Below are 19,931 nucleotides of genomic sequence, written 5' to 3' on the forward strand. Positions count from 1 at the left end.
GAGAACTGGAGAGTGAGATGGAGACACATAGAGAGGGAGAGAGAGAGTGATGGATACATGGAGAGATACAGAGAGAGTGATGGATAGACAGAGAGAGAGGGATAGAGGGAGAGAGAGAGAGAGAGAGAGTGATGTATAGACAGAGAGAGAGGGAGAGAGGAGAGAGAGAGGGAGAGAGAGAGTGATGTATAGACAGAGAGAGAGGGAGAGAGGGAGAGAGAGAGAGGGAGAGAGAGAGTGATGTATAGACAGACACACAGAGGTAGAGAGAGTGATGGATAAATGGAGAGAGAGAGAGGTAGAGAGAAAGAGTGATGTATAGACAGACACACAGAGGTAGAGAGAGAGGGATACATGGAGAGAGAGAGAGGTAGAGAGAAGGATAAATGGAGAGAGAGAGAGAGTGATGATAAATGGAGAGAGAGAGAGAGAGTGATGATTAATAGAGAGATACAGTCAAATCCAGTGCAATAGTGTGCTCGATGAAAGTCTGTGTGTGTGACATTTTCACATTCTTAAGATTTTAGTCACACACTCTCAGAAGACAATCCTCATTAGCATATAGAGAGGCCGGAGAAACATCCTCTGCAGCCTGCAGGTGGCGCCAGAGAGCAGCTGGCCCAGGTCCTTTCCAGCTTGGGCCCAGGACAGTCTCCGTCAGCCGGTGGAGCCGCGTGGTGCTGGAGGTATCCACGGCCAGAGGGACCGTCAGCACTACGGGTCAGCCGGTGGAGTCTTGTGGTGCTGGAGGTATCCACGGCCAGAGGGACCGTCAGCACCGTCAGCACCATCAGCACCGTCAGCACTACGGCCAACGCATAAATAATGAAAATGTTGAAAACTATAAGAAACTCATTACAGATCAGGTGGATCAGGGGAGTGCTGTTCGATCAGGTGGATCAGGGGAGTGCTGTTTGATCAGGGGGCTCAGGGGAGTGCTGTTTGATCAGGGGAGTGCTGTTTGATCAGGGGAGTGCTGTTTGATCAGGTGGATCAGGGGAGTGCTGTTTGATCAGGGGAGTGCTGTTCGATCAGGTGGATCAGGGGAGTGCTGTTTGATCAGGTGGATCAGGGGAGTGCTGTTCGATCAGGTGGATCAGGGGAGTGCTGTTTGATCAGGGGAGTGCTGTTCGATCAGGGGGCTCAGGGGAGTGCTGTTTGATCAGGGGGCTCAGGGGAGTGCTGTTTGATCAGGGGAGTGCTGTTTGATCAGGTGGATCAGGGGAGTGCTGTTTGATCAGGGGAGTGCTGTTTGATCAGGGGAGTGCTGTTCGATCAGGTGGATCAGGGGAGTGCTGTTTGATCAGGGGAGTGCTGTTCGATCAGGGGGCTCAGGGGAGTGCTGTTTGATCAGGGGGCTCAGGGGAGTGCTGTTTGATCAGGGGAGTGCTGTTTGATCAGGGGAGTGCTGTTCGATCAGGTGGATCAGGGGAGTGCTGTTTGATCAGGGGAGTGCTGTTTGATCAGGGGAGTGCTGTTTGATCAGGGGAGTGCTGTTCGATCAGGTGGATCAGGGGAGTGCTGTTTGATCAGGGGAGTGCTGTTTGATCAGGGGAGTGCTGTTTGATCAGGGGAGTGCTGTTCGATCAGGTGGATCAGGGGAGTGCTGTTCGATCAGGTGGATCAGGGGAGTGCTGTTTGATCGGCACCATCACGTTTATTTATATTGCATGGGTGTGGAGAGTGGGCTTCGAGCGATTCGATGCTAATTCTGAGCCTTCACAATGAAAATACAGCAAGGTCAGCTCTTCCGCTCCCTCTCAGCAATTCAATTAGGAGACTCAGGCCTGGAAGAATGCCCTTCACGGAGAGAGAAGAGACTGGGACGGAAATATCACAAAATAAGGATCCGTGATCATTACTATGCTGCTAGTGAGTGGCAGGAGAGACTCCATGTAATCTGGACTGACCACGAGCTCAGACAGACTGGGTGTTCAGAGTGGCCGGCTTGTGCCGCCATAGGCAGCGGCTTATTCAGAGGTGCCATTGGTTGCCGTAGAGACGTAGATGATAACCAGGGACATGAATCACACCACCAACACAATGTGACTGCTGACACACACACACATGCACACACACACATGCACACACACACGCACACACACCTAAACACACACACTTACACTCATGCCTATTCATACACATGCATGCGGTGCCTCACACAACTAATGACAGTAATCACAATATGGTGCACATGTCCTTTTCAACCCTCATGTAACGGAGGTTTGATTACACACACACACACACACACACACACACACACACACACCCTCATGTAAGGGAGGTAATCTTCCCCTCGCTGTTTCACTCTGCGTTGTGTAGTTTAAAGGAAGACACAGCCACCGACCTGGTATTCGCACGTTTATTGCTCTGATACACGCAAATAAAGAAAATAAAATCAGTCAGACAGAAGCTTGCAAGTCGCACAGCTCCTGTCAACACAAATCAGGCAAGCCACTTAAAATAATATGCACAAAACAAGCTATACCATATAGACACAGGTAGGCTAGTTAACTTGTTAGCCTGTGTTTTTAGGACGTATACCTATCTCTCTCACATACATCCATGGAAAGAGACAGAGGAAAGGAAGAACACAGAGATAATTACTTTATCACGCCCACTTCAAAACATTGTATCTAAATAAACTCGGGAACCAATAATCTGCACCTTGACCGTGCTAGAGAATTAACCCATGAAGGGAGGGAAATTCAGGGAAGCATATTAAACCCTGTTACACTCAGGACAGTGTTTGAATAAACACACACACACACACACACACACACACACACACACCCTCAGGACACGCCAGCTTTGAATAAACACACACACACACACACACACACACACACACACACACACCCTCAGGACGCGCCAGCTTTGAATAAACCCATCATGATTTTTCAATATTCCTCTCAGTAACGCATGATATCATCAATACATGATGTCAGTATGACTCAGAAACACTGAGCAAGACCAGAGATTCTACTGAATAATTTGGTCTAATCAATTCTTCATTGAGTGAGTGTGCCATCCCACAGGGTGCCTTAAAGACACCATAGCATGGAACAACACCACGCTGGTGCCCTTCACTGAAACACCCTCATTATTGTGAAACAGCAGAGGAAGCATCCAGTAAGATCTCACCCGAGGCATATCAATCCATTTCCGCCCAGGCGAGTGTGAGTTTCTTCACAGAAAGGATTTTGATAATGAAACAAGTTGCAAGTAGTTGAGGCTGAACATTGTGCTTTCAAGGCTAAAGAAAACCTACTCAAACATGCCACCACTAACACACGTGTGACATACGTGTGAACACACACACACACACACACACACACACACACACACACACACACACACACCTCAGTTAGACCGGTTCACTAAGAACATAAGTATGACTGGAATCCGTATTGAGAAGCAGTTTAATTTTTCATAACCAAAACAGTTGGCAAGATTCGTGAGGGCGAAACCTCGAGTTTCTTCTCATGTCCAAAGAATGATGTCATGCCTGTAAATAAGGCTTGAATGTGAGCAAACACTGCCACCTAGTGGCTCACTGTCAAAGAAGAGTCCCACCCCCCTCACAGATCCACTGTCTACCTCCAACACTGGATTCCGATTCCGTAACAGATTGATTTCCGAATAGATAATCCCCTTCATAACTGCCATTGTTTACACACATCCGTTTCTCTCACATTGGTTGTACATGTGCACTATGAACGTTTATCCCCTCATATTCACAACTGTAGCCTACTATACCGAGGAGATCGATGTACACTTATCTATGAATAATATTAACATCAAATAATATTGTCAAGCACAATTGCAGACCTACAATAACATTCCAGTGAATAGGAAACAATTCATAACGGGTTCAAACGTCTTTCCTATAGCATTGCATTGCAAAACATTTCCGGTTTAGATGGCACCTTTTTTCCGCTAAATTGTCCTTGTAGCTATGGAAACCTGTCAGCGGGCAGCATCCAGCGGCTCTTCTATCTGCTGGACCACTTCACAACCAGCAGCTCCAAGATGGCGTTAACACGGCACAGTGTATTTCTGCTCCTCTGCTTCGCTCTCGGTAAGTCCCGCTGTCTGATATCACTTTGCTGTCTAATTTGTGAGTCAGGTGAATGCAGATGAAAGTGGAAATCATGCTGAATTTAAGATGTAATTTGTTTCTCCCGTCCAATATTTGCTGCCTTGTTATTGTTGCAAACATTAGCGAGCTAGCTTGGTTTTAGCCACGTTCTCCTGCCCCGTGGTATTGGTGTTGGCAGTGCATACGGTTTTGGAGGAAATTAGTTAGATTGACGCTTGGCTAGATACGGTGGAAATACTAGCTAATGAAGAGACCATATTTATTTGAATGGAGGTGCGAATATTAAAAGACGTGGTATTATTGGTAGCTTCTTATACCGGTACAATATTGTAAGGTAACATGTTATGTTACATGTATTTTTATTTTTACTTATTATAGATGCTTCGATTGCAAATTGTTCGTGATGGTGGAAATTTGACTCGCTGGCGTAACTGTACAAGTACAGGTCACGAGTGCACAGGCTGATGCTTTAGGATGTTTGGTAGCCTATATCCGATGATTTAAAAGTTCAAACGCGCGAGTGTTATCCCTCTGGTGTCATGGGGAAGGGAGATTATAAGTTTGGCTATTGTGCAGATTATGTGCAGACTGCATTTATGATTTTTTGGGTCACCGTATGACTTGTGTCCCTTGTGCCACGGATACGTGGTTCCATGCCTGCCACAGCAGATTGGTTTACACTGACCGAGCAATCTGTGCGGACGCTCACCTTGCAACATCGACTGCTGTACACGTGAAGTTCCTCTGCGTTTCAGTACCACACCACACCAGGGCACGCCACTGTCCTCAATAAGGATGGCAGACAGAACCTTTCCCTAACTTAATGTCACTTAAACTGATTCAGTCAGAAAGACAGACCAGACGTGATAGACCTATAGCTTTACAAAACATGTCCGTAAAGAAAAGCCCATGTAAGAGAAGACATTTATAAAGGCTAGAGATCCCAGTGAAATGCAATGCAGTGGCTATATTTGAACTTGTGTAAGAGTTTAGCAGAGCCTTGGCTAGTGTGCGTGACTGTGTGTGTGTGTCTGAGTGTAGATGACATGTCCCCCTCTTTAAGGCAGCGCAGGAATGCTTGGGAAAGGCTTTTTTTAGACGCAGTAAATCACAAGAGCTCAGGGGATGGACGGCCGGCCTCTTACGCTGTTTCCATTCTGTCCTCAGCCTGTTGGGGACCGCTAATTATGCACATGAATGACACGCAGAAACCCACATAAACTTATTTCAGAATTTAAGCTTCATATGAGTAAGATTACTGTCATGGGATTGGTAGCCATTTATGGTAAAGGTCTTTCTCAATAGGGGCATTATGAAACCTTGTGTGTGTGTGTGGGTGTGTGTGTGTGTGTGTGTGTGTGTGTGTGTGTGTGTGTGTGTGTGTGTGTGTGTGTGTGTGTGTGTGTGTGTGTGTGTGTTGATCCCAATGTGACAGTGTCCTGCTTCAGCAGGGGCTTGTGTTATGCGGTGCTGTGAATACTGAAATGCGTTCAGCTCGGGCCAAGGCCAGCTGCTGCCAAGGGGAGTTGAAAGGCAGAGAAGTCTGTCAGGGCACTTCAGACGCAAGGAGAAGAGAGAAGAAAAGAAGAGAAATAGAAACCAGCAAAGAGAGCACAGAAGGACTGACTCACTTTCTCTCTGTCTTTCTTTCATCCTTTTCTTTCTTTCTATCTTTCTCTCTCTCTCTCTACCCCCCTCTTTCTCCCTTTTTTAAACTGTCCCACAGGGTCTGTCTTTGTGATTGGGAGGAGCGTCAGGCCTGTGTCCCTGTGTCCCTGTGCTGTGAGGTGTCACTGTGGCTGGATTAGTGTTAGCAAAGCTGTCTCGCTTGGATGGATGGATGGGTGGGTGGAGGTTAGGATGGGTGGAGGTCAGGGTGGGGGTCAGGGCGAGGCCGTGTTGCATGCAGCTAGTTGGGTGGATTGAGACTCTTTATCACACTGGAATGTGTGTGTTCTGCCATTGTCTCTTAATTAGGTTTCCCATTGAGCTGCCAGACTGACAAAGGCTCATTAGGGGCGCCCCCCCCCCCCCCCCCCCCCCCGATCCTATATGAGTCTAGGTCATAATTGCCCCGCTCTCATATAAGTCTAGGTCATATAGCCCCCCCCCCCCTCTCATATAAGTCTAGGTCATATAGCCCCCCCTCTCATATAAGTCTAGGTCATAGAGGTCCTGGAGGTCTTCATTATTTCAGCATGATGGTCCTGAACAGCCCTCTTTACATCATGGCTTTAATGAAGCTCTAGTCTTCACATTGCTTAGCATGTTCAGCATGTTCAGCATGTTTAGCATGTTCAGCATGTTCAGCGTGTAGCATGTTTAGCACTTTTCTCTAACAACAGAGAAAGCCTCCCCAGACAAGAGCGGATGTTTACATTTACATTTACATTTAGTCATTTAGCAGACGCTTTTGTCCAAAGCGACGTACAAGGGAGAGAATAGTCAAGCTACGAGCAATAGAACCTGGTGTAACAATAAATAAATACTACTTTACATAAGAAATATAACAAAATGAAATAAAAAAGAAGTGCAGAAATGTAACTGCTGTAATTGCAAGTTACGCACTAGTCGAAGTGCCAATTAGGACGGGAAGTGCTCTCTGAAGAGTTGGGTCTTCAAAAGCTTCTTAAAGGTAGAGAGGGACACCCCTGCTCTGCTAGTGCTAGGCAGTTCATTCCACCAACGTGGAACTACAAATGAGAATAGTCTGGACTGCCGTACTTGCACAGACGGCAGTGCCAATCGACGCTCACTAGAAGAGCGCAGCATCCTGGGTGTAACATTTGCCCTTACAAGAGCATTTAGGTAGGTGGGAGCAGAACCATCAGGCACTCTGTAGGCAAGTGACTTGAACTTAATGCGAGCAGCTACAGGCAGCCAGTGGAGGTCAATGAGTAGTGGGGTGACGTGTGCCCTTTTCGGATGTTGGTGTTGTTCATCTCTGCCGGGACACGAGCGGATGTTGGTGTGTCCATCTCTGGTGGACAAGAGCGGATGTTGGTGTGTCCATCTCTGGATGAAAGGGCTGGTCAGACTGCAGGCCATTGATCCAGGAGGCGACGTGACCGAGGCCAGTCATCACATTTCCTCTGAGCTGGCCTCCATTTTCATAGGGACTTAATTCACTCATGTGAAGTACGGCCTGACATGTTCTTCCTAGAAGCGAGCGCCTGTGTGCTGCCTCTGCGTGGGGCGGGGGTTACTGGCAGGAGAGGGGATGCGAGTGGATGGATGGTCTGGGAGGGGGAGGGGGAGGGCGGAGGCGGGAGTTAGGCGTAAGCTGAGACCCCCTGAGTCAGCCTGGATGGCTGGCTACAGCTGTGACAACACCCCGCCACGGTCCGCTGAACTTGTGTGCTCAAGGTCCCCCGCACTCTCCGGCCGGCGTGTGTGTGTGTGTGTGTGTGTGTGTGTGTGTGTGTGTGTGTGTGTGTGTGTGTGTGTGTGTGTGTGTGTGTGTGTGTGTGTGTGTGTGTGTGTGTGTGTGGGTCAGTGTCTGTGTGTGTGTGTGTCAGTGTGTGTGTGTGTGTGTGTGTGTGTGTGTGTGTGTGTGTGTCAGTGTGTGTGTGTGTGTGTACATGCGTAAATGATGCACATTATTAGCAGTGCAGGGACACACAGGGAAAAGACAGGGTCCACCACTGCACTGTGATCTCAGGGGTCGAGTGGTAATGAAACGTACTCTAATCTAATCACAGGACCAGTTGTTTTGTTTGTGTGTGTGTGTGTGTGTGTGTGTGTGTGGGTGTGTGTTTGTGTGATAGCAGCACTGATTGTTGTGAAATGAGAACATGATAAACTGGTTTTGTTTTCCGTGCTTAGAATCACAGAGGGAGAATCTTCCGGTCACAGAACATAAGTGAAATGAGTGTTTGGTCTTCCATTAAATTATGGTCAGAGTCTTTACTGATGTTTAGCTTTATGGTGTTTTTAGCATTAGCAGTCCTTCAGTATCATTGGTCCAGAGTCCTTCAGTCTCATTGGTCCAGAGTCCTTCAGTCTCATTGGTCCAGAGTCCTTCAGTATCATTGGTTGACAGTCGAGAGTCCTTCAGTATCATTGGTCGAGAGTCCTTCAGTATCATTGGTCCAGAGTCCTTCAGTCTCATTGGTCCAGAGTCCTTCAGTCTCATTGGTCCAGAGTCCTTCAGTCTCATTGGTTCAGAGTCCTTCAGTCTCATTGGTTCAGAGTCCTTCAGTCTCATTGGTCCAGAGTCCTTCAGTCTCATTGGTCCAGAGTCCTTCAGTCTCATTGGTCCAGAGTCCTTCAGTATCTTTGGTCCAGAGTCCTTCAGTCTCATTGGTCCAGAGTCCTTCAGTCTCATTGGTTCAGAGTCCTTCAGTCTCATTGGTTCAGAGTCCTTCAGTCTCATTGGTCCAGAGTCCTTCAGTCTCATTGGTCCAGAGTCCTTCAGTATCTTTGGTCCAGAGTCCTTCAGTCTCATTGGTCGACAGTCCTTCAGTATCTTTGGTCGACAGTCCTTCAGTCTCATTGGTCCAGAGTCCTTCAGTCTCATTGGTCCAGAGTCCTTCAGTCTCATTGGTCGACAGTCCTTCAGTATCTTTGGTCGACAGTCCTTCAGTCTCATTGGTCCAGAGTCCTTCAGTCTCATTGGTCCAGAGTCCTTCAGTCTCTTTGGTCCAGAGTCCTTCAGTCTCTTTGGTCCAGAGTCCTTCAGTCTCATTGGTCCAGAGTCCTTCAGTATCATTGGTCCAGAGTCCATTATAGCATCTTATTATACGGCTCTTCAGAATGTTCCAAAAAGTACAGTTGATTTGAATGGGCCATCCCGACGTTCGCAGGTGAATATTTCTTGATATTCACTGCTGCGAAAAGATTTTGACCGCTGTTATTGGCAACGGGTTTTGTGCTTCTAATTCACATCTTTCATATCATTCCGCAAGTAGTCCGGTCATTTAACGTAACAGACTCATTGTAATTTGAAGTCAGCAAGTAATGGGTTGCTACGCAACACCTGAAACTTAAAAGTTCTATTTGCTTGAAGAACTATTTATTTATTAGCGGAAATCATGAAACGGCAACAAAATCATTAAAAAGAGGTATTTTGGAGGAATGTCTTCTATCGTTTTTGGCAAGTTACCGTATAATAAGCGGGATAATGTATTGTCCATCGGTCATTATCCAAAAATAAATCCCTTCAGGATGAAACCGCTGTGCGTCGGGGTGCTGTTCGCCCCGTCGGGATTTATTTTTGGATAATGACCTCTGGACAATACATTATCCCTTACTTAACCTTGACCTAGCACTGACTGCCAACTTCACATGATGAGAGCGGTAGAAGAAGAGATGGGGAGAGAGAGAGAGAGAGGGGGGGGGGGGTGAGAGTAGATGGAGGGAAAGAGATGGCACAAACACTACAGTCATCACAAACACTGCTGTCATCACGTCATATCACACACACTGCTGTCATCACGAAAACTGCTGTCATCACAAACACTACAGTCATATCACACACACTACAGTCATATCACAAACACTACAGTCCTATCACAAACACTACAGTCATATCACAAACACTACAGTCATATCACAAACACTACAGTCATATCACACACACTACAGTCATATCACACACACTGCTGTCATCACAAACACTACAGTCATATCACAAACACTACAGTCATATCACACACACTACAGTCATATCACACACACTACAGTCATATCACACACACTACAGTCATATCACACACACTGCTGTCATATCACAAAAACAAACACTACAGTCATATCACAAACACTACAGTCACATCACAAACACTACAGTCATATCACAAACACTGCTGTCATCACAAACACACTACAGTCATATCACACACACTACAGTCATATCACACACACTACAGTCATATCACAAACACTACTTGGTTTGCTGACGTACAGGCACACATTAATATCCTACCTCAGCCCATCTCACAGGATCACCCTTGGGTTATTTTATCACTGGGCATCTATTTCAATTGGACGGTTTCTATCCTGTGTGTGTGTATTATATCAGTGGGCATCTTTCAATGGGGCGGTTTCTATAGCGGTTTGCTATACGGTGCTGTGTCTAATGTTGATGCTCTCTCCCTGTGTGTTATTATGGTGCTGTACGTGTCTGTCTAATGTTGATGCTTTCTCCCTGTGTGTTTCTATGGTATGTGTCTGTGTCTAATGTTGATGCTTTCTCCCTGTGTGTTTCTATGGTATGTGTCTGTGTCTAATGTTGATGCTTTCTCCCTGTGTGTTTCTATGGTATGTGTCTGTGTCTAATGTTGATGCTTTCTCCCTGTGTGTTTCTATGGTATGTGTCTGTGTCTAATGTTGATGCTCTCTCCCTGTGTGTTTCCATGGCTACAGGCTACAGTGCTCTGGCAGTGATCCTCAGGACTGCAGAGAAGACTGTCTGGACCAATGAGTTTGACTGTAAGTAGGAACGGGTCATTGTGATCTCTTTAAGGTGTAAAATGAGATTAAAGTCATATAGAGCTGTGCAGACCCCCCATAGCTGTAAATGAGATTAAAGTCGCACGGAGCAATGCAGACCCCCATAGCTGTAGACTTAGGAGCCGCTCCTGTGTCTCTGGGTGTAAAATGAGATTAAAGTACCATAGAGCTGTGCAGACGCCCTCCTGCTCTGCCGTGAGCCAAAGCTCCTCCATCTGGTGTCTTCCAAGTTCTCTCATTCCCAAATGAACAGCTGAGTGCCACTCAAGAGGTAGGAGCCTCCCCTCATCACTGGGTATTCATTAGTACAAAGACGTGTGTGTGTGTGTGTGTGTGCATGCTCGTGCTCGCGTGTGTCTGTGTGTGTGTGTGTGTGCGTGTGTATGTGTTTGTGTGCGCATGCTCGTGTGTGTGTGTGTGTGTGCGTGCGTATGTGTGTGTGTGTGTGTGTGCGCATGCTCGTGCTCGTGTGTGTGTCTCAGCCCTGTAGTTTGCACTGAGGTTACTTCTGTGGGAGACTTAGCTCTGAGTCTGCAGAACACTGTCAGATCTAATAGGCCATGAGGCCAGTGGAGCCATTGTGTTTGGACGTGCAGTCACTAAAAGTCACTGTATGATCTCCCCTGCAGAGTGTGTGTGCTGATACCTCTCCTCTCTCCTCTCTCCACTCTCCTCTCCTCTCTCCTCTCCTCTCTCCTCTCCTCCTCTTTCCTCTCCCCTCTCTCCTCTCCTCCTCTCCCCTCTCCCCTCTCCCCTCTCCTCATCTCCTCCTCTCCTCCTCTCCCCTCTCTCCTCTCCCCATCTCCCCTCTCTCCTCTCCTCTCCTCTCCTCCTCTTTCCTCTCCTCCTCTCCTCCTCTCCCCATCTCCCCTCTCTCCTCTCATCTCTCCTCCTCTCTCCTCTCCTCCTCTCCTCCTCTCCCCTCTCCTCCTCTCCTCCTCTCCTCCTCTCTCCTCTCCCCCTCTCCCCCTCTCCTCCTCTCCTCCTCTCCTCCTTATCTCTCCTCTCTCCTCTCCCCTCTCCTCTTCTCCTCCTCTCCTCCTCTCCTCCCCTCCTCTCTCCTCTCCTCCTCTCCCCTCTCTCCTCTTCTCCTCTCCTCTTCTCCTCCTCTCCTCTCCCCCTCTCTCCTCTCCTCCTCTCCTCCTCTCCCCTCTCCTCATCTCCTCATCTCCTCCTCTCCCCATCTCTCCTCCTCTCCCCTCTCCCCTCCTCCTCTCCTTATCTCCTCCTCTCCCCCTCTCCTCCTCTCCTCTCCTCCTCTCTCCTCTCCCCTCTCTTCCTCTCCTCCTCTCCTCCTCTCCTCATCTCCCCATCTCCCCATCTCTCTCCTCTCTCCTCTCCCCTCTCCCCCTCTCCCCTCTCCTCCTCCTCTCCTCCTCCTCTCCTCTCCTCTCCTCTCCTCTCCTTCCAGCTGCGGAGCTGTCCTGTCTAATTGAGTCCATCTCCACCAACAACCCAAGAATAGAATGGAAGAAGATAAAAAACGGTGTGCCCAGCTATGTGTACTTCCAGAACAAAATCTCAGGTAAGCACAGCTCCACACGACGGTGCGCGTGTGTGCGCGTGTGTGCGCGTGTGTGCGCGTGTGTGCGCGTGTGTGTGTGCGTGTGTGTGTGTGTATGCAGATCCCAGGTAAGCACAGCTCCACACGACGGTGTGCGTGTGCGTGTGTGTGTGTGTGGATCTCAGGTAAGCACAGCTCCACACGACGGTGTGTGCGTGTGCGTGTGCGTGTGCGTGTGCGTGTGCGTGTGCGTGTGTGTGTGTGTGCAAGTGTGTGTGCGTGTATGCAGATCTAAAGTAAGCACAGCTCCACACGACGGTGTGTGCGTGTGCGTGTGCAAGTGTGTGTGTGCAAGTGTGTGTGCAAGTGTGTGTGCGTGTGCGTGTGCTTGTGTGTGTATGCAGATCTAAAGTAAGCACAGCTCCACACGACGGTGTGTGTGCGTGTGTGTGTGTATGCAGATCCCAGGTAAGCACAGCTCCACACGACGGTGTGTGTGTGTGTGTGTGTGTGTGTGTGTGTGTGTGTGTGTGTGTGTGTGTGTGTGTGTGTGTGTGTGTGTGTGTGTGTGTGTGTGTGTGTGTGTGTGTGTGTGTGTGTGTGTGGAGATCTCAGGTAAGCACAGCTCCACACGACAGTGTGTGCGTGTGTGTGTGTATGCAGATCCCAGGTAAGCACAGCTCCACACGACGGTGTGTGTGCGTGTGCGTGTGCGTGTGCGTGTGTGTGTGCAGATCCCAGGTAAGCACAGCTCCACACGACGGTGTGTGTGCGTGTGCGTGTGCGTGTGTGTGTGTGTGTGCAGATCCCAGGTAAGCACAGCTCCACATGATGCTGCTCTGTCTGTGCTCCCTCTGAGGATTAAAGCCAGCCTCTGCTGGGACTGTGATATTAACACTGTTTTTAGGTTTGCATAAAAGGTTTGCTTTTTGTAAAAAAAAAAAAAAAAAAGATTTTATTGTCATTGTGCTTGAGGTTTGAGTGTGTGTGCTTCTGTGTGCTTGTGTGTGTGTGTGTGTGTGTGTGCATGCATGCATGCGTGCGTGGGCAAAGGGTGATTCTGAAGGTGATTGCTTGTGTCTGTCAGGTGACCTGGAGCATCGAGCACAGCTGAGGGAGCCGGCTAATTTGGTGATCCTGAACGCGAGCAGATCCGACACGGCCCAATACCGCTGTGAGGTGGCGGCCATCGACGATCACAAGCCCTTTGATGAAATCTTAATCAGCCTTGCAGTCAGAGGTAACCCTCCCTTTGGCTCTCTGAGGCTCCTGACACACACACACACACACACACACACACACACACACACACACACACACACACACACACACACACACACAGTCACAGTGTTTTATGAGGGCTGTAAAGGAGCTGCAGGGTCTCTTGGGCTCCAGTGAGGAGCTCAGAGGTTGTTAGTGCTAAGAGATGAGACACACACACACACAGACACACACACACACAGACACACACACACACACACACACACACACATAGACACACAGACACACAGACACACAGACACACAGACACAAAGACACACAGACACACAGACACACAGACACACAGACACACAGACACACAGACACACACTGGGCTCAGAGGTTGTTAGTGCTAAGAGATGAGAGATGAGACACTTTGAAGGCAGAGGACTTCCTCCATCTCCTGCTCCTGACTCCTGCCTCCTGACAGAAGCTCCCCAGCCCAGTCTGGGTGTGTGTGTGTGTGTGTGTGTCTGATCCGGCCCCTGATCCCATAAGCCATCAGCTCAGGCTGTAATGAGTCTCACTGATGGTTCTGACATGTTCACTGACTGGAAATACACACTTCAATGTGACTCGCAGTTAAGCTGCCTAAGCTTCCCTCTTCCTACCAAACAATATACAGGTGTTTCATTCTAAAGTTCATCTTGGTTGTCTATGGTTGTGTGAAAGAGTGTGTGTGTGTGTGTGTGTGTGTGTGTGTGTGTGTGTGTGTGTGTGTGTGTGTGTGTGTGTCTCATTACCACTAGCCACCCAGGCTCTGCACTGTGTAGCATTGTGCAGTGTCATGTAGCCAGCTAACTAGCGTTTATCACTGCAAACTCTGCCGTGGCTAGTTTTCTCAAGGCAAGTCTGTTGGCTGATGGCGAGGTTGTGTGCAGTATTTGATGTTCTGTTTTTCACCAGTGAAGCCTGAGGTTCCGCGATGCACGGTGCCTGATTCAGCCACGGCCGGTTCCTCAGCAGAACTGCGCTGCCTGGAGAACGAGGGCTTCCCTCAGTCTCAGTACCAGTGGTTCCGCAACGACGAGGAGCTGCCAGAGGATCCAAAAAGCAGTCTCCGCTTCCTCAACTCCTCCTACATCGTGAACCCAGACACAGGAACCCTGGTGAGTGATGAGGGCCCCCCGATAGTCCAGAGGGTTCCCCATAGTCCAGATGATGGCAGTGATGAGGGTTCCCTTTAGGGCTGGGGAAAATCATCGTTGCATTGGTACATGGCGATACTACTGTGAAAGAATAGGATAGGAATAGGAAAACTACAAAATCGTTTTTTTTTTTCTTTAAAAAAAAAAATAATATTCATGCCACCATAATGAATTTTAAAACGACTCATTCAAACTCCTTTCACTGCAATTTGCAGTTGTAATGATCAATGAAACTTTAATGTACAGAAAACACTGACAATCCACACTACGCTTAATGTTACACATTCTTGTGACACTGGCCAAGTACAGTTAACATAAACAAATCATTCTCCCGCAGCCCCCATAGATGTCGCTGAATGAAAAGTTAACTTACAGATACTGGCAATAATACTACATGTAAACAATCCATTAGATCTTGTGACGCAGCCAGGTACAGTTACACGTTAGTTTGACCATATATGTGACTGCGGTCATCACATCAGTGAATGAGCACATTGCTTTAATATAGCTCTGCTACTTAGCTTAGTGCTAGTAGCCACATCAGTGAATGAACACATTGCTTTAATATAGCTCTGCTACTTAGCTTAGTGCTAGTAGCCACATCAGTGAATGAGCACATTGCTTTAATATAGCTCTGCTACTTAGCTTAGTGCTAGTAGCCACATCAGTGAATGAACACATTGCTTTAATATAGCTCTGCTACTTACCTTAACTGCTACCACTTCCTGCGATTAGCCAAATCGTTCATTCAGTAGGTTTTACATGTACGGTATTTATCACAGATAGACCTACATATGAATTTCATTTCATACAACCTTGTCATAGGTTCCCCCTAGTCCAATGTTGTTTGGAGTGATGAGGGTTCCCCCAAGTCCAGTCATTTTATTACATGACATTTACTGATCATCTTTTAAACCCCAAATAGGAAAGACAAATACACCTACATTGGTTATACATTTCCTTTAACATCTTCATTGGTCATACTCTTCACGTCCAACCTCCCGATTGGTTACCACCTCTTGCCAAACCCCACTTACAGGAAGTCTCCATAAGGGATCTGTCCCCGGCTGGATCGGCTCTCTGATTGGTATTCATATCTAACCCGTGTCATAATGACCACACCACCCCCAAACCACAGATATTTCTCAACATTCTGGAACATTCAGCCTATTTCACAATCTCCATCATGGCTCCTGTCCTCCAGTGACCTCCCCCTTCGCTCCCCCTCCCTTCTCCCCACCCAGAGAGAGGAACAGAGACAGGATCTGCCTCTTGCAGCATTGGGTCCATGTTGAGAGAGGAACAGAGAGCGTCCATGTTGAAACCATACAAACAGGAACTCACACTGTCTTTTGTGACGTGCAGAAATTCCGTGCGCTGAAGAAGAGCGACGCGGGAGAGTACTACTGCATGGCCAAGAACGAGGCGGGGCAGGCCAAGTGCAGCTCGCAGCTCATGGAAGTCTGTGAGTGTTTCATCTCTCTCATCTCGCCCTGCTCACTCTAGTGCTGGTCCTGGATCACACATCTATATCTGCCTCTCTGTCACGGGTGCTCCTGTTATATACAGACAAACTCAACTATATATACTAGACACAAACACTCACAGTCTTTATACAGGCAAACTTCACCTGAGAGACACAAACACTCACAGACTTTATACAGACAGACTTCACCTCAGAGACTAGACACAAACCCACAGACGCAGACAGTAGACGCAGACAGTAGACGCAGACAGTAGACGCAGACAGTAGACGCAGACAGTAGACAGTAGACAGTAGACACAGACAGTAGACACAGACACTCACAGTCATTATACAGACAGACTTCACCTGAGACAGTAGACACAAACACTCACAGTCATTGTCTTCAGATCACATCCTCTACTGGCCAGACCATTAGAAATCTTCCCTTAAGTGGTGGTGGGTTGAGCCAGTGTGTTGGATGTGTGGATGAGTAGACTGTGAGTGTGATCTGTTCTTCACAGATGACCTGAACATCATGGCCATATTCCTGAAGGTTCTGGGCGGAGTGGTGGCGGGGATTTGTGTGACCGTTGGTTTCTGCCACATCTGTAAAAAAGTGTCCTGCAAGAAGGAACCAGGAAGCGAGTAAGTGTTCCCCAGCCTCAGGGCTCACAGACACACACATCCACAGTAGAAGCACTGGAGATTGTGTGTGTGTGTGTGTGTGTGTGTGTGTGTGTGTGTGTGTGTGTGTGTGTGTGTGTGTGTGTGTGTGTGTGTGTGTGTGTGTGTGTGTGTTGCTCTGTGTCAGCTTCAAATCAAGCAAACACACACACACACATCCACATCCTTCAGATACACAGAGAGTGGAAATGCTGTAAAGTGGATTTGTTCTGGAGTAGAGTACTGCAGTGGCATAAACAAACGTGTGTTGTCTTCTAGTTACAAAGCCCCCCGGCACGACGACGGGGTCGATTACATCACTGCTGATGAGGTAAGGGGAGAAATGAAAACACTAGAGAAATACACTAGAGAAATTAAAATACCCTAGAAATGAACTTGAGATGGAATAGGTGTAACAACATGAGGTTTGTCATTGGTTCAATCAAGAGCGTGTTGGTCATTGGTTCAATCAAGAGCGTGTTGGTCATTGGTTCAATCAAGAGCGTGTTGGTCATTGGTTAAATCAAGAGCGTGTTGGTCATTGGTTAAATCAAGAGCGTGTTGGTCATTGGTTAAATCAAGAGCGTGTTGGTCATTGGTTAAATCAAGAGCGTGTTGGTCATTGGTTCAATCAAGAGCGTGTTGGTCATTGGTTAAATCAAGAGCGTGTTGGTCATTGGTTAAATCAAGAGCGTGTTGGTCATTGGTTAAATCAAGAGCGTGTTGGTCATTGGTTCAATCAAGAGCGTGTTGGTCATTGGTTAAATCAAGAGCGTGTTGGTCATTGGTTAAATCAAGAGCGTGTTGGTCATTGGTTCAATCAAGAGCGTGTTGGTCATTGGTTAAATCAAGAGCGTGTTGGTCATTGGTTCAATCAAGAGCGTGTTGGTCATTGGTTAAATCAAGAGCGTGTTGGTCATTGGTTCAATCAAGAGCGTGTTGGTCATTGGTTAAATCAAGAGCGTGTTGGTCATTGGTTAAATCTGGATTGTCTGTTTCAGGGGCATTTCCGCCACAAGTCGTCCTTCGTGATCTGAACAGCGGGAGCAGCTTGACCTGAGCCATGGAGGTGTTAGGAGTGAAAGCAACGCGGTGAAGATGTCTGCCTGGGAAGAAGTTTTGGTTGACCTGTTTATCTCAGTGGTGCATAAACAACAAAGACCCTATTCACTATTCATTGGCCAAATAAGTCCTGAGGAGTTCATGCAATAGAGATATATATATATTTTTTTGAATTGTGTTTCGATGAAATGCTGTTTCAGTTGCCAACACCCCGGTTCATTTCTGTGTTTTGTTTTCAAATTTCTTTTCATGCATTCCTGCTGAACAATCATGTTTTTGGTACCATTACATACTGCATACGCGTGCCATGCCAAGACTGTCTTATAGTGGCCAGTATAGACCGTGAGTGTTGTGATGTGTAATCGTCTTTGAATTTATGATCTGCCGCAAAGTGTGTGAAAGTGACCGCAGATGGTCCTGTCGATGCGTAAGAATGGTGCAGGGGGAAGCGGGGGCTTCCTGGTGTTGGGATTTTGCTGGTTTCACCTGTTGGCCTGACATTCGATCTAGTAAACCAGAGGCCAGTGTTCTGTTAAATGCCAACTGATCGACCGGAGACGGGAGTTTAAGCAGGTCATTTAGCTGCCAAAGCCTGTGGAGACCCAGAGGCCCTTTGGCGTTAGATGACATGACTGGACTCCCTCCCTGGTTTAGTTTTTTCTTTTCTTAGAACTGTAGATACATGTGCGTGCACTTGTGATTTCAGAGTGCCCAGTGTGTAAAAAAAAGTGACCTTTGATGCTTTCTAGTTATTTTATACATTTTGGACATATTGTCCAGTTTTGTTTTTTGATCAGTGTTTTTGATTTTCTATCTGTCTGTATAATATTGTGGTACTGAACAAATGGCCTATGGCAATAACACAGATAACACAATTTTATGAAACAAATGTAATCACTGAAGTCAATCATTTAGAATGAATAGAATAAAGTAGTCATACCACTGAAACGGTTCTAGAATGGTGTTTGTTTACGTTCATAGACTAGACAATGGATATAGATACCAGTAATCTGTAGCTGGACTACTAGACAGTAGAAAGATCTGAATTTACATTCCTCTTTTTCTATTTGTAAAGACTGCAGTTAAGTGTAGTTGTAGACTATGTCGGTGCTGGCAACAGTGTGATAACTGAGATGTCTGATGTGTTTTTAGTGTAAAACTGGACAGTGTTGAGGTCACTCAGGAACTGCTTTGGACAACGGTTTGAACTGATGAATAAGAAAACACAAAAATACATACTTCATATTGTAATGTTCATCTAGGGTGTGAAGTGATGAATATAAATATACATACTTCATATTGTAATGTTCATCTAGGGTTTGAAGTGATGAATATAAAAATACCTACATACATATTGTAATGTTCATCTTATCCATATGACTTTAATTTGTTTACTTTTTATGTTATTAAAGACACACTTTTAAGAAACTCTACTAGATAATTTATCTCTTAGTCTTCCATACGTCTGAGTCCAATACATCCGTGTATGACCCACACTATCACGGCCCCTGCTACTCATTCAACTCAATTTGATTTAGATGTAATAATTCCAACTGAAATGGTCTCTAGGCGCTGTGCAGAGCCCGGACGCTAAACCCCAGAGCGCTGGGGCGGCTGGCAAGGGAAACAGGAAGAAACCTTGAGCAGAACCTCATTACAAAGGGGGAAATTCATACACATGCCGCATATGTACATGATGTATACATGATTCGGTGAAACATAAGATAATGTATATACTGTACATGAAATATACAGAATGAATAGTGGATAGATTTGGAGAGAGCCAGCATTCAAAGCGCTGGTTGTAGAACAGCTTAGTGGGTATGCAGTGTGCTCATAAGGTTATTGTTACAAGGATAAGCAGAGCAGTGAAGCAGAAAACTATGTCAGTAATGGCATTTGTTTATATTACGGTTAAATAGGATGGCACACAGTATGTAGGCAGAGTAGGATATGTGCAGGATAGTTTGGTGGGAACGGGCAGCTGTAGACAGAGGGGTTCTGCTGGTAGATCAGGTGGGAATGGGCAGAGGGGTTCTGCTGGTAGATCAGGTAGAAAGGAGAGACTGGGATATGAACCCTGGTCCCCTCAAAAGGTCTGGTCTCAAAAGAGAACAACAGAGGTAGAAGGACAGGGAGAAGTTGCCCAGCATGGTCATCTTTATTCTTAATTGCAGTGGCTATTTCATGACATTTTTAAATTACAAAATGTTAACAATAAGAGAAAAATTAGTAGATGGACTGCTTTTCTACTCATTACAGCACTCAAAGCGC

At 46.9% G+C, this 19,931-nt stretch overlaps 1 protein-coding gene across 1 annotated transcript; it reads left to right on the top strand.

The window, feature by feature from the left end:
• The first annotated feature begins 3,960 nt into the window (after positions 1 to 3,960).
• Positions 3,961 to 19,085, top strand: jam3a (junctional adhesion molecule 3a). The gene is made up of 9 exons (XM_031584224.2): positions 3,961 to 4,081; positions 10,469 to 10,534; positions 11,967 to 12,080; positions 13,147 to 13,299; positions 14,226 to 14,428; positions 15,833 to 15,932; positions 16,454 to 16,577; positions 16,875 to 16,926; positions 17,597 to 19,085. The coding sequence occupies exons 1-9, from the start codon at positions 4,033 to 4,035 to the stop codon at positions 17,630 to 17,632; spliced, it is 897 nt and encodes a 298-aa protein (XP_031440084.1). The 5' UTR covers positions 3,961 to 4,032; the 3' UTR covers positions 17,633 to 19,085.
• The last annotated feature ends 846 nt before the right edge of the window (positions 19,086 to 19,931 follow it).

Source organism: Clupea harengus, chromosome 17, assembly GCF_900700415.2.
Source record: "Clupea harengus chromosome 17, Ch_v2.0.2, whole genome shotgun sequence".
NCBI classification, from domain to species: Eukaryota; Metazoa; Chordata; class Actinopteri; order Clupeiformes; family Clupeidae; genus Clupea; species Clupea harengus.

Bases quoted from the DNA above. Each gene is read 5' to 3' on its own strand.
- jam3a (XM_031584224.2), top strand. From the start codon at position 4,033: ATGGCGTTAACACGGCACAGTGTATTTCTGCTCCTCTGCTTCGCTCTC. The intron at 4,082-10,468 runs GTAAGTCCCGCT...CCATGGCTACAG, and splicing joins GCTCCTCTGCTTCGCTCTCG to GCTACAGTGCTCTGGCAGTG. The intron at 15,933-16,453 runs GTGAGTGTTTCA...TGTTCTTCACAG, and splicing joins CTCGCAGCTCATGGAAGTCT to ATGACCTGAACATCATGGCC.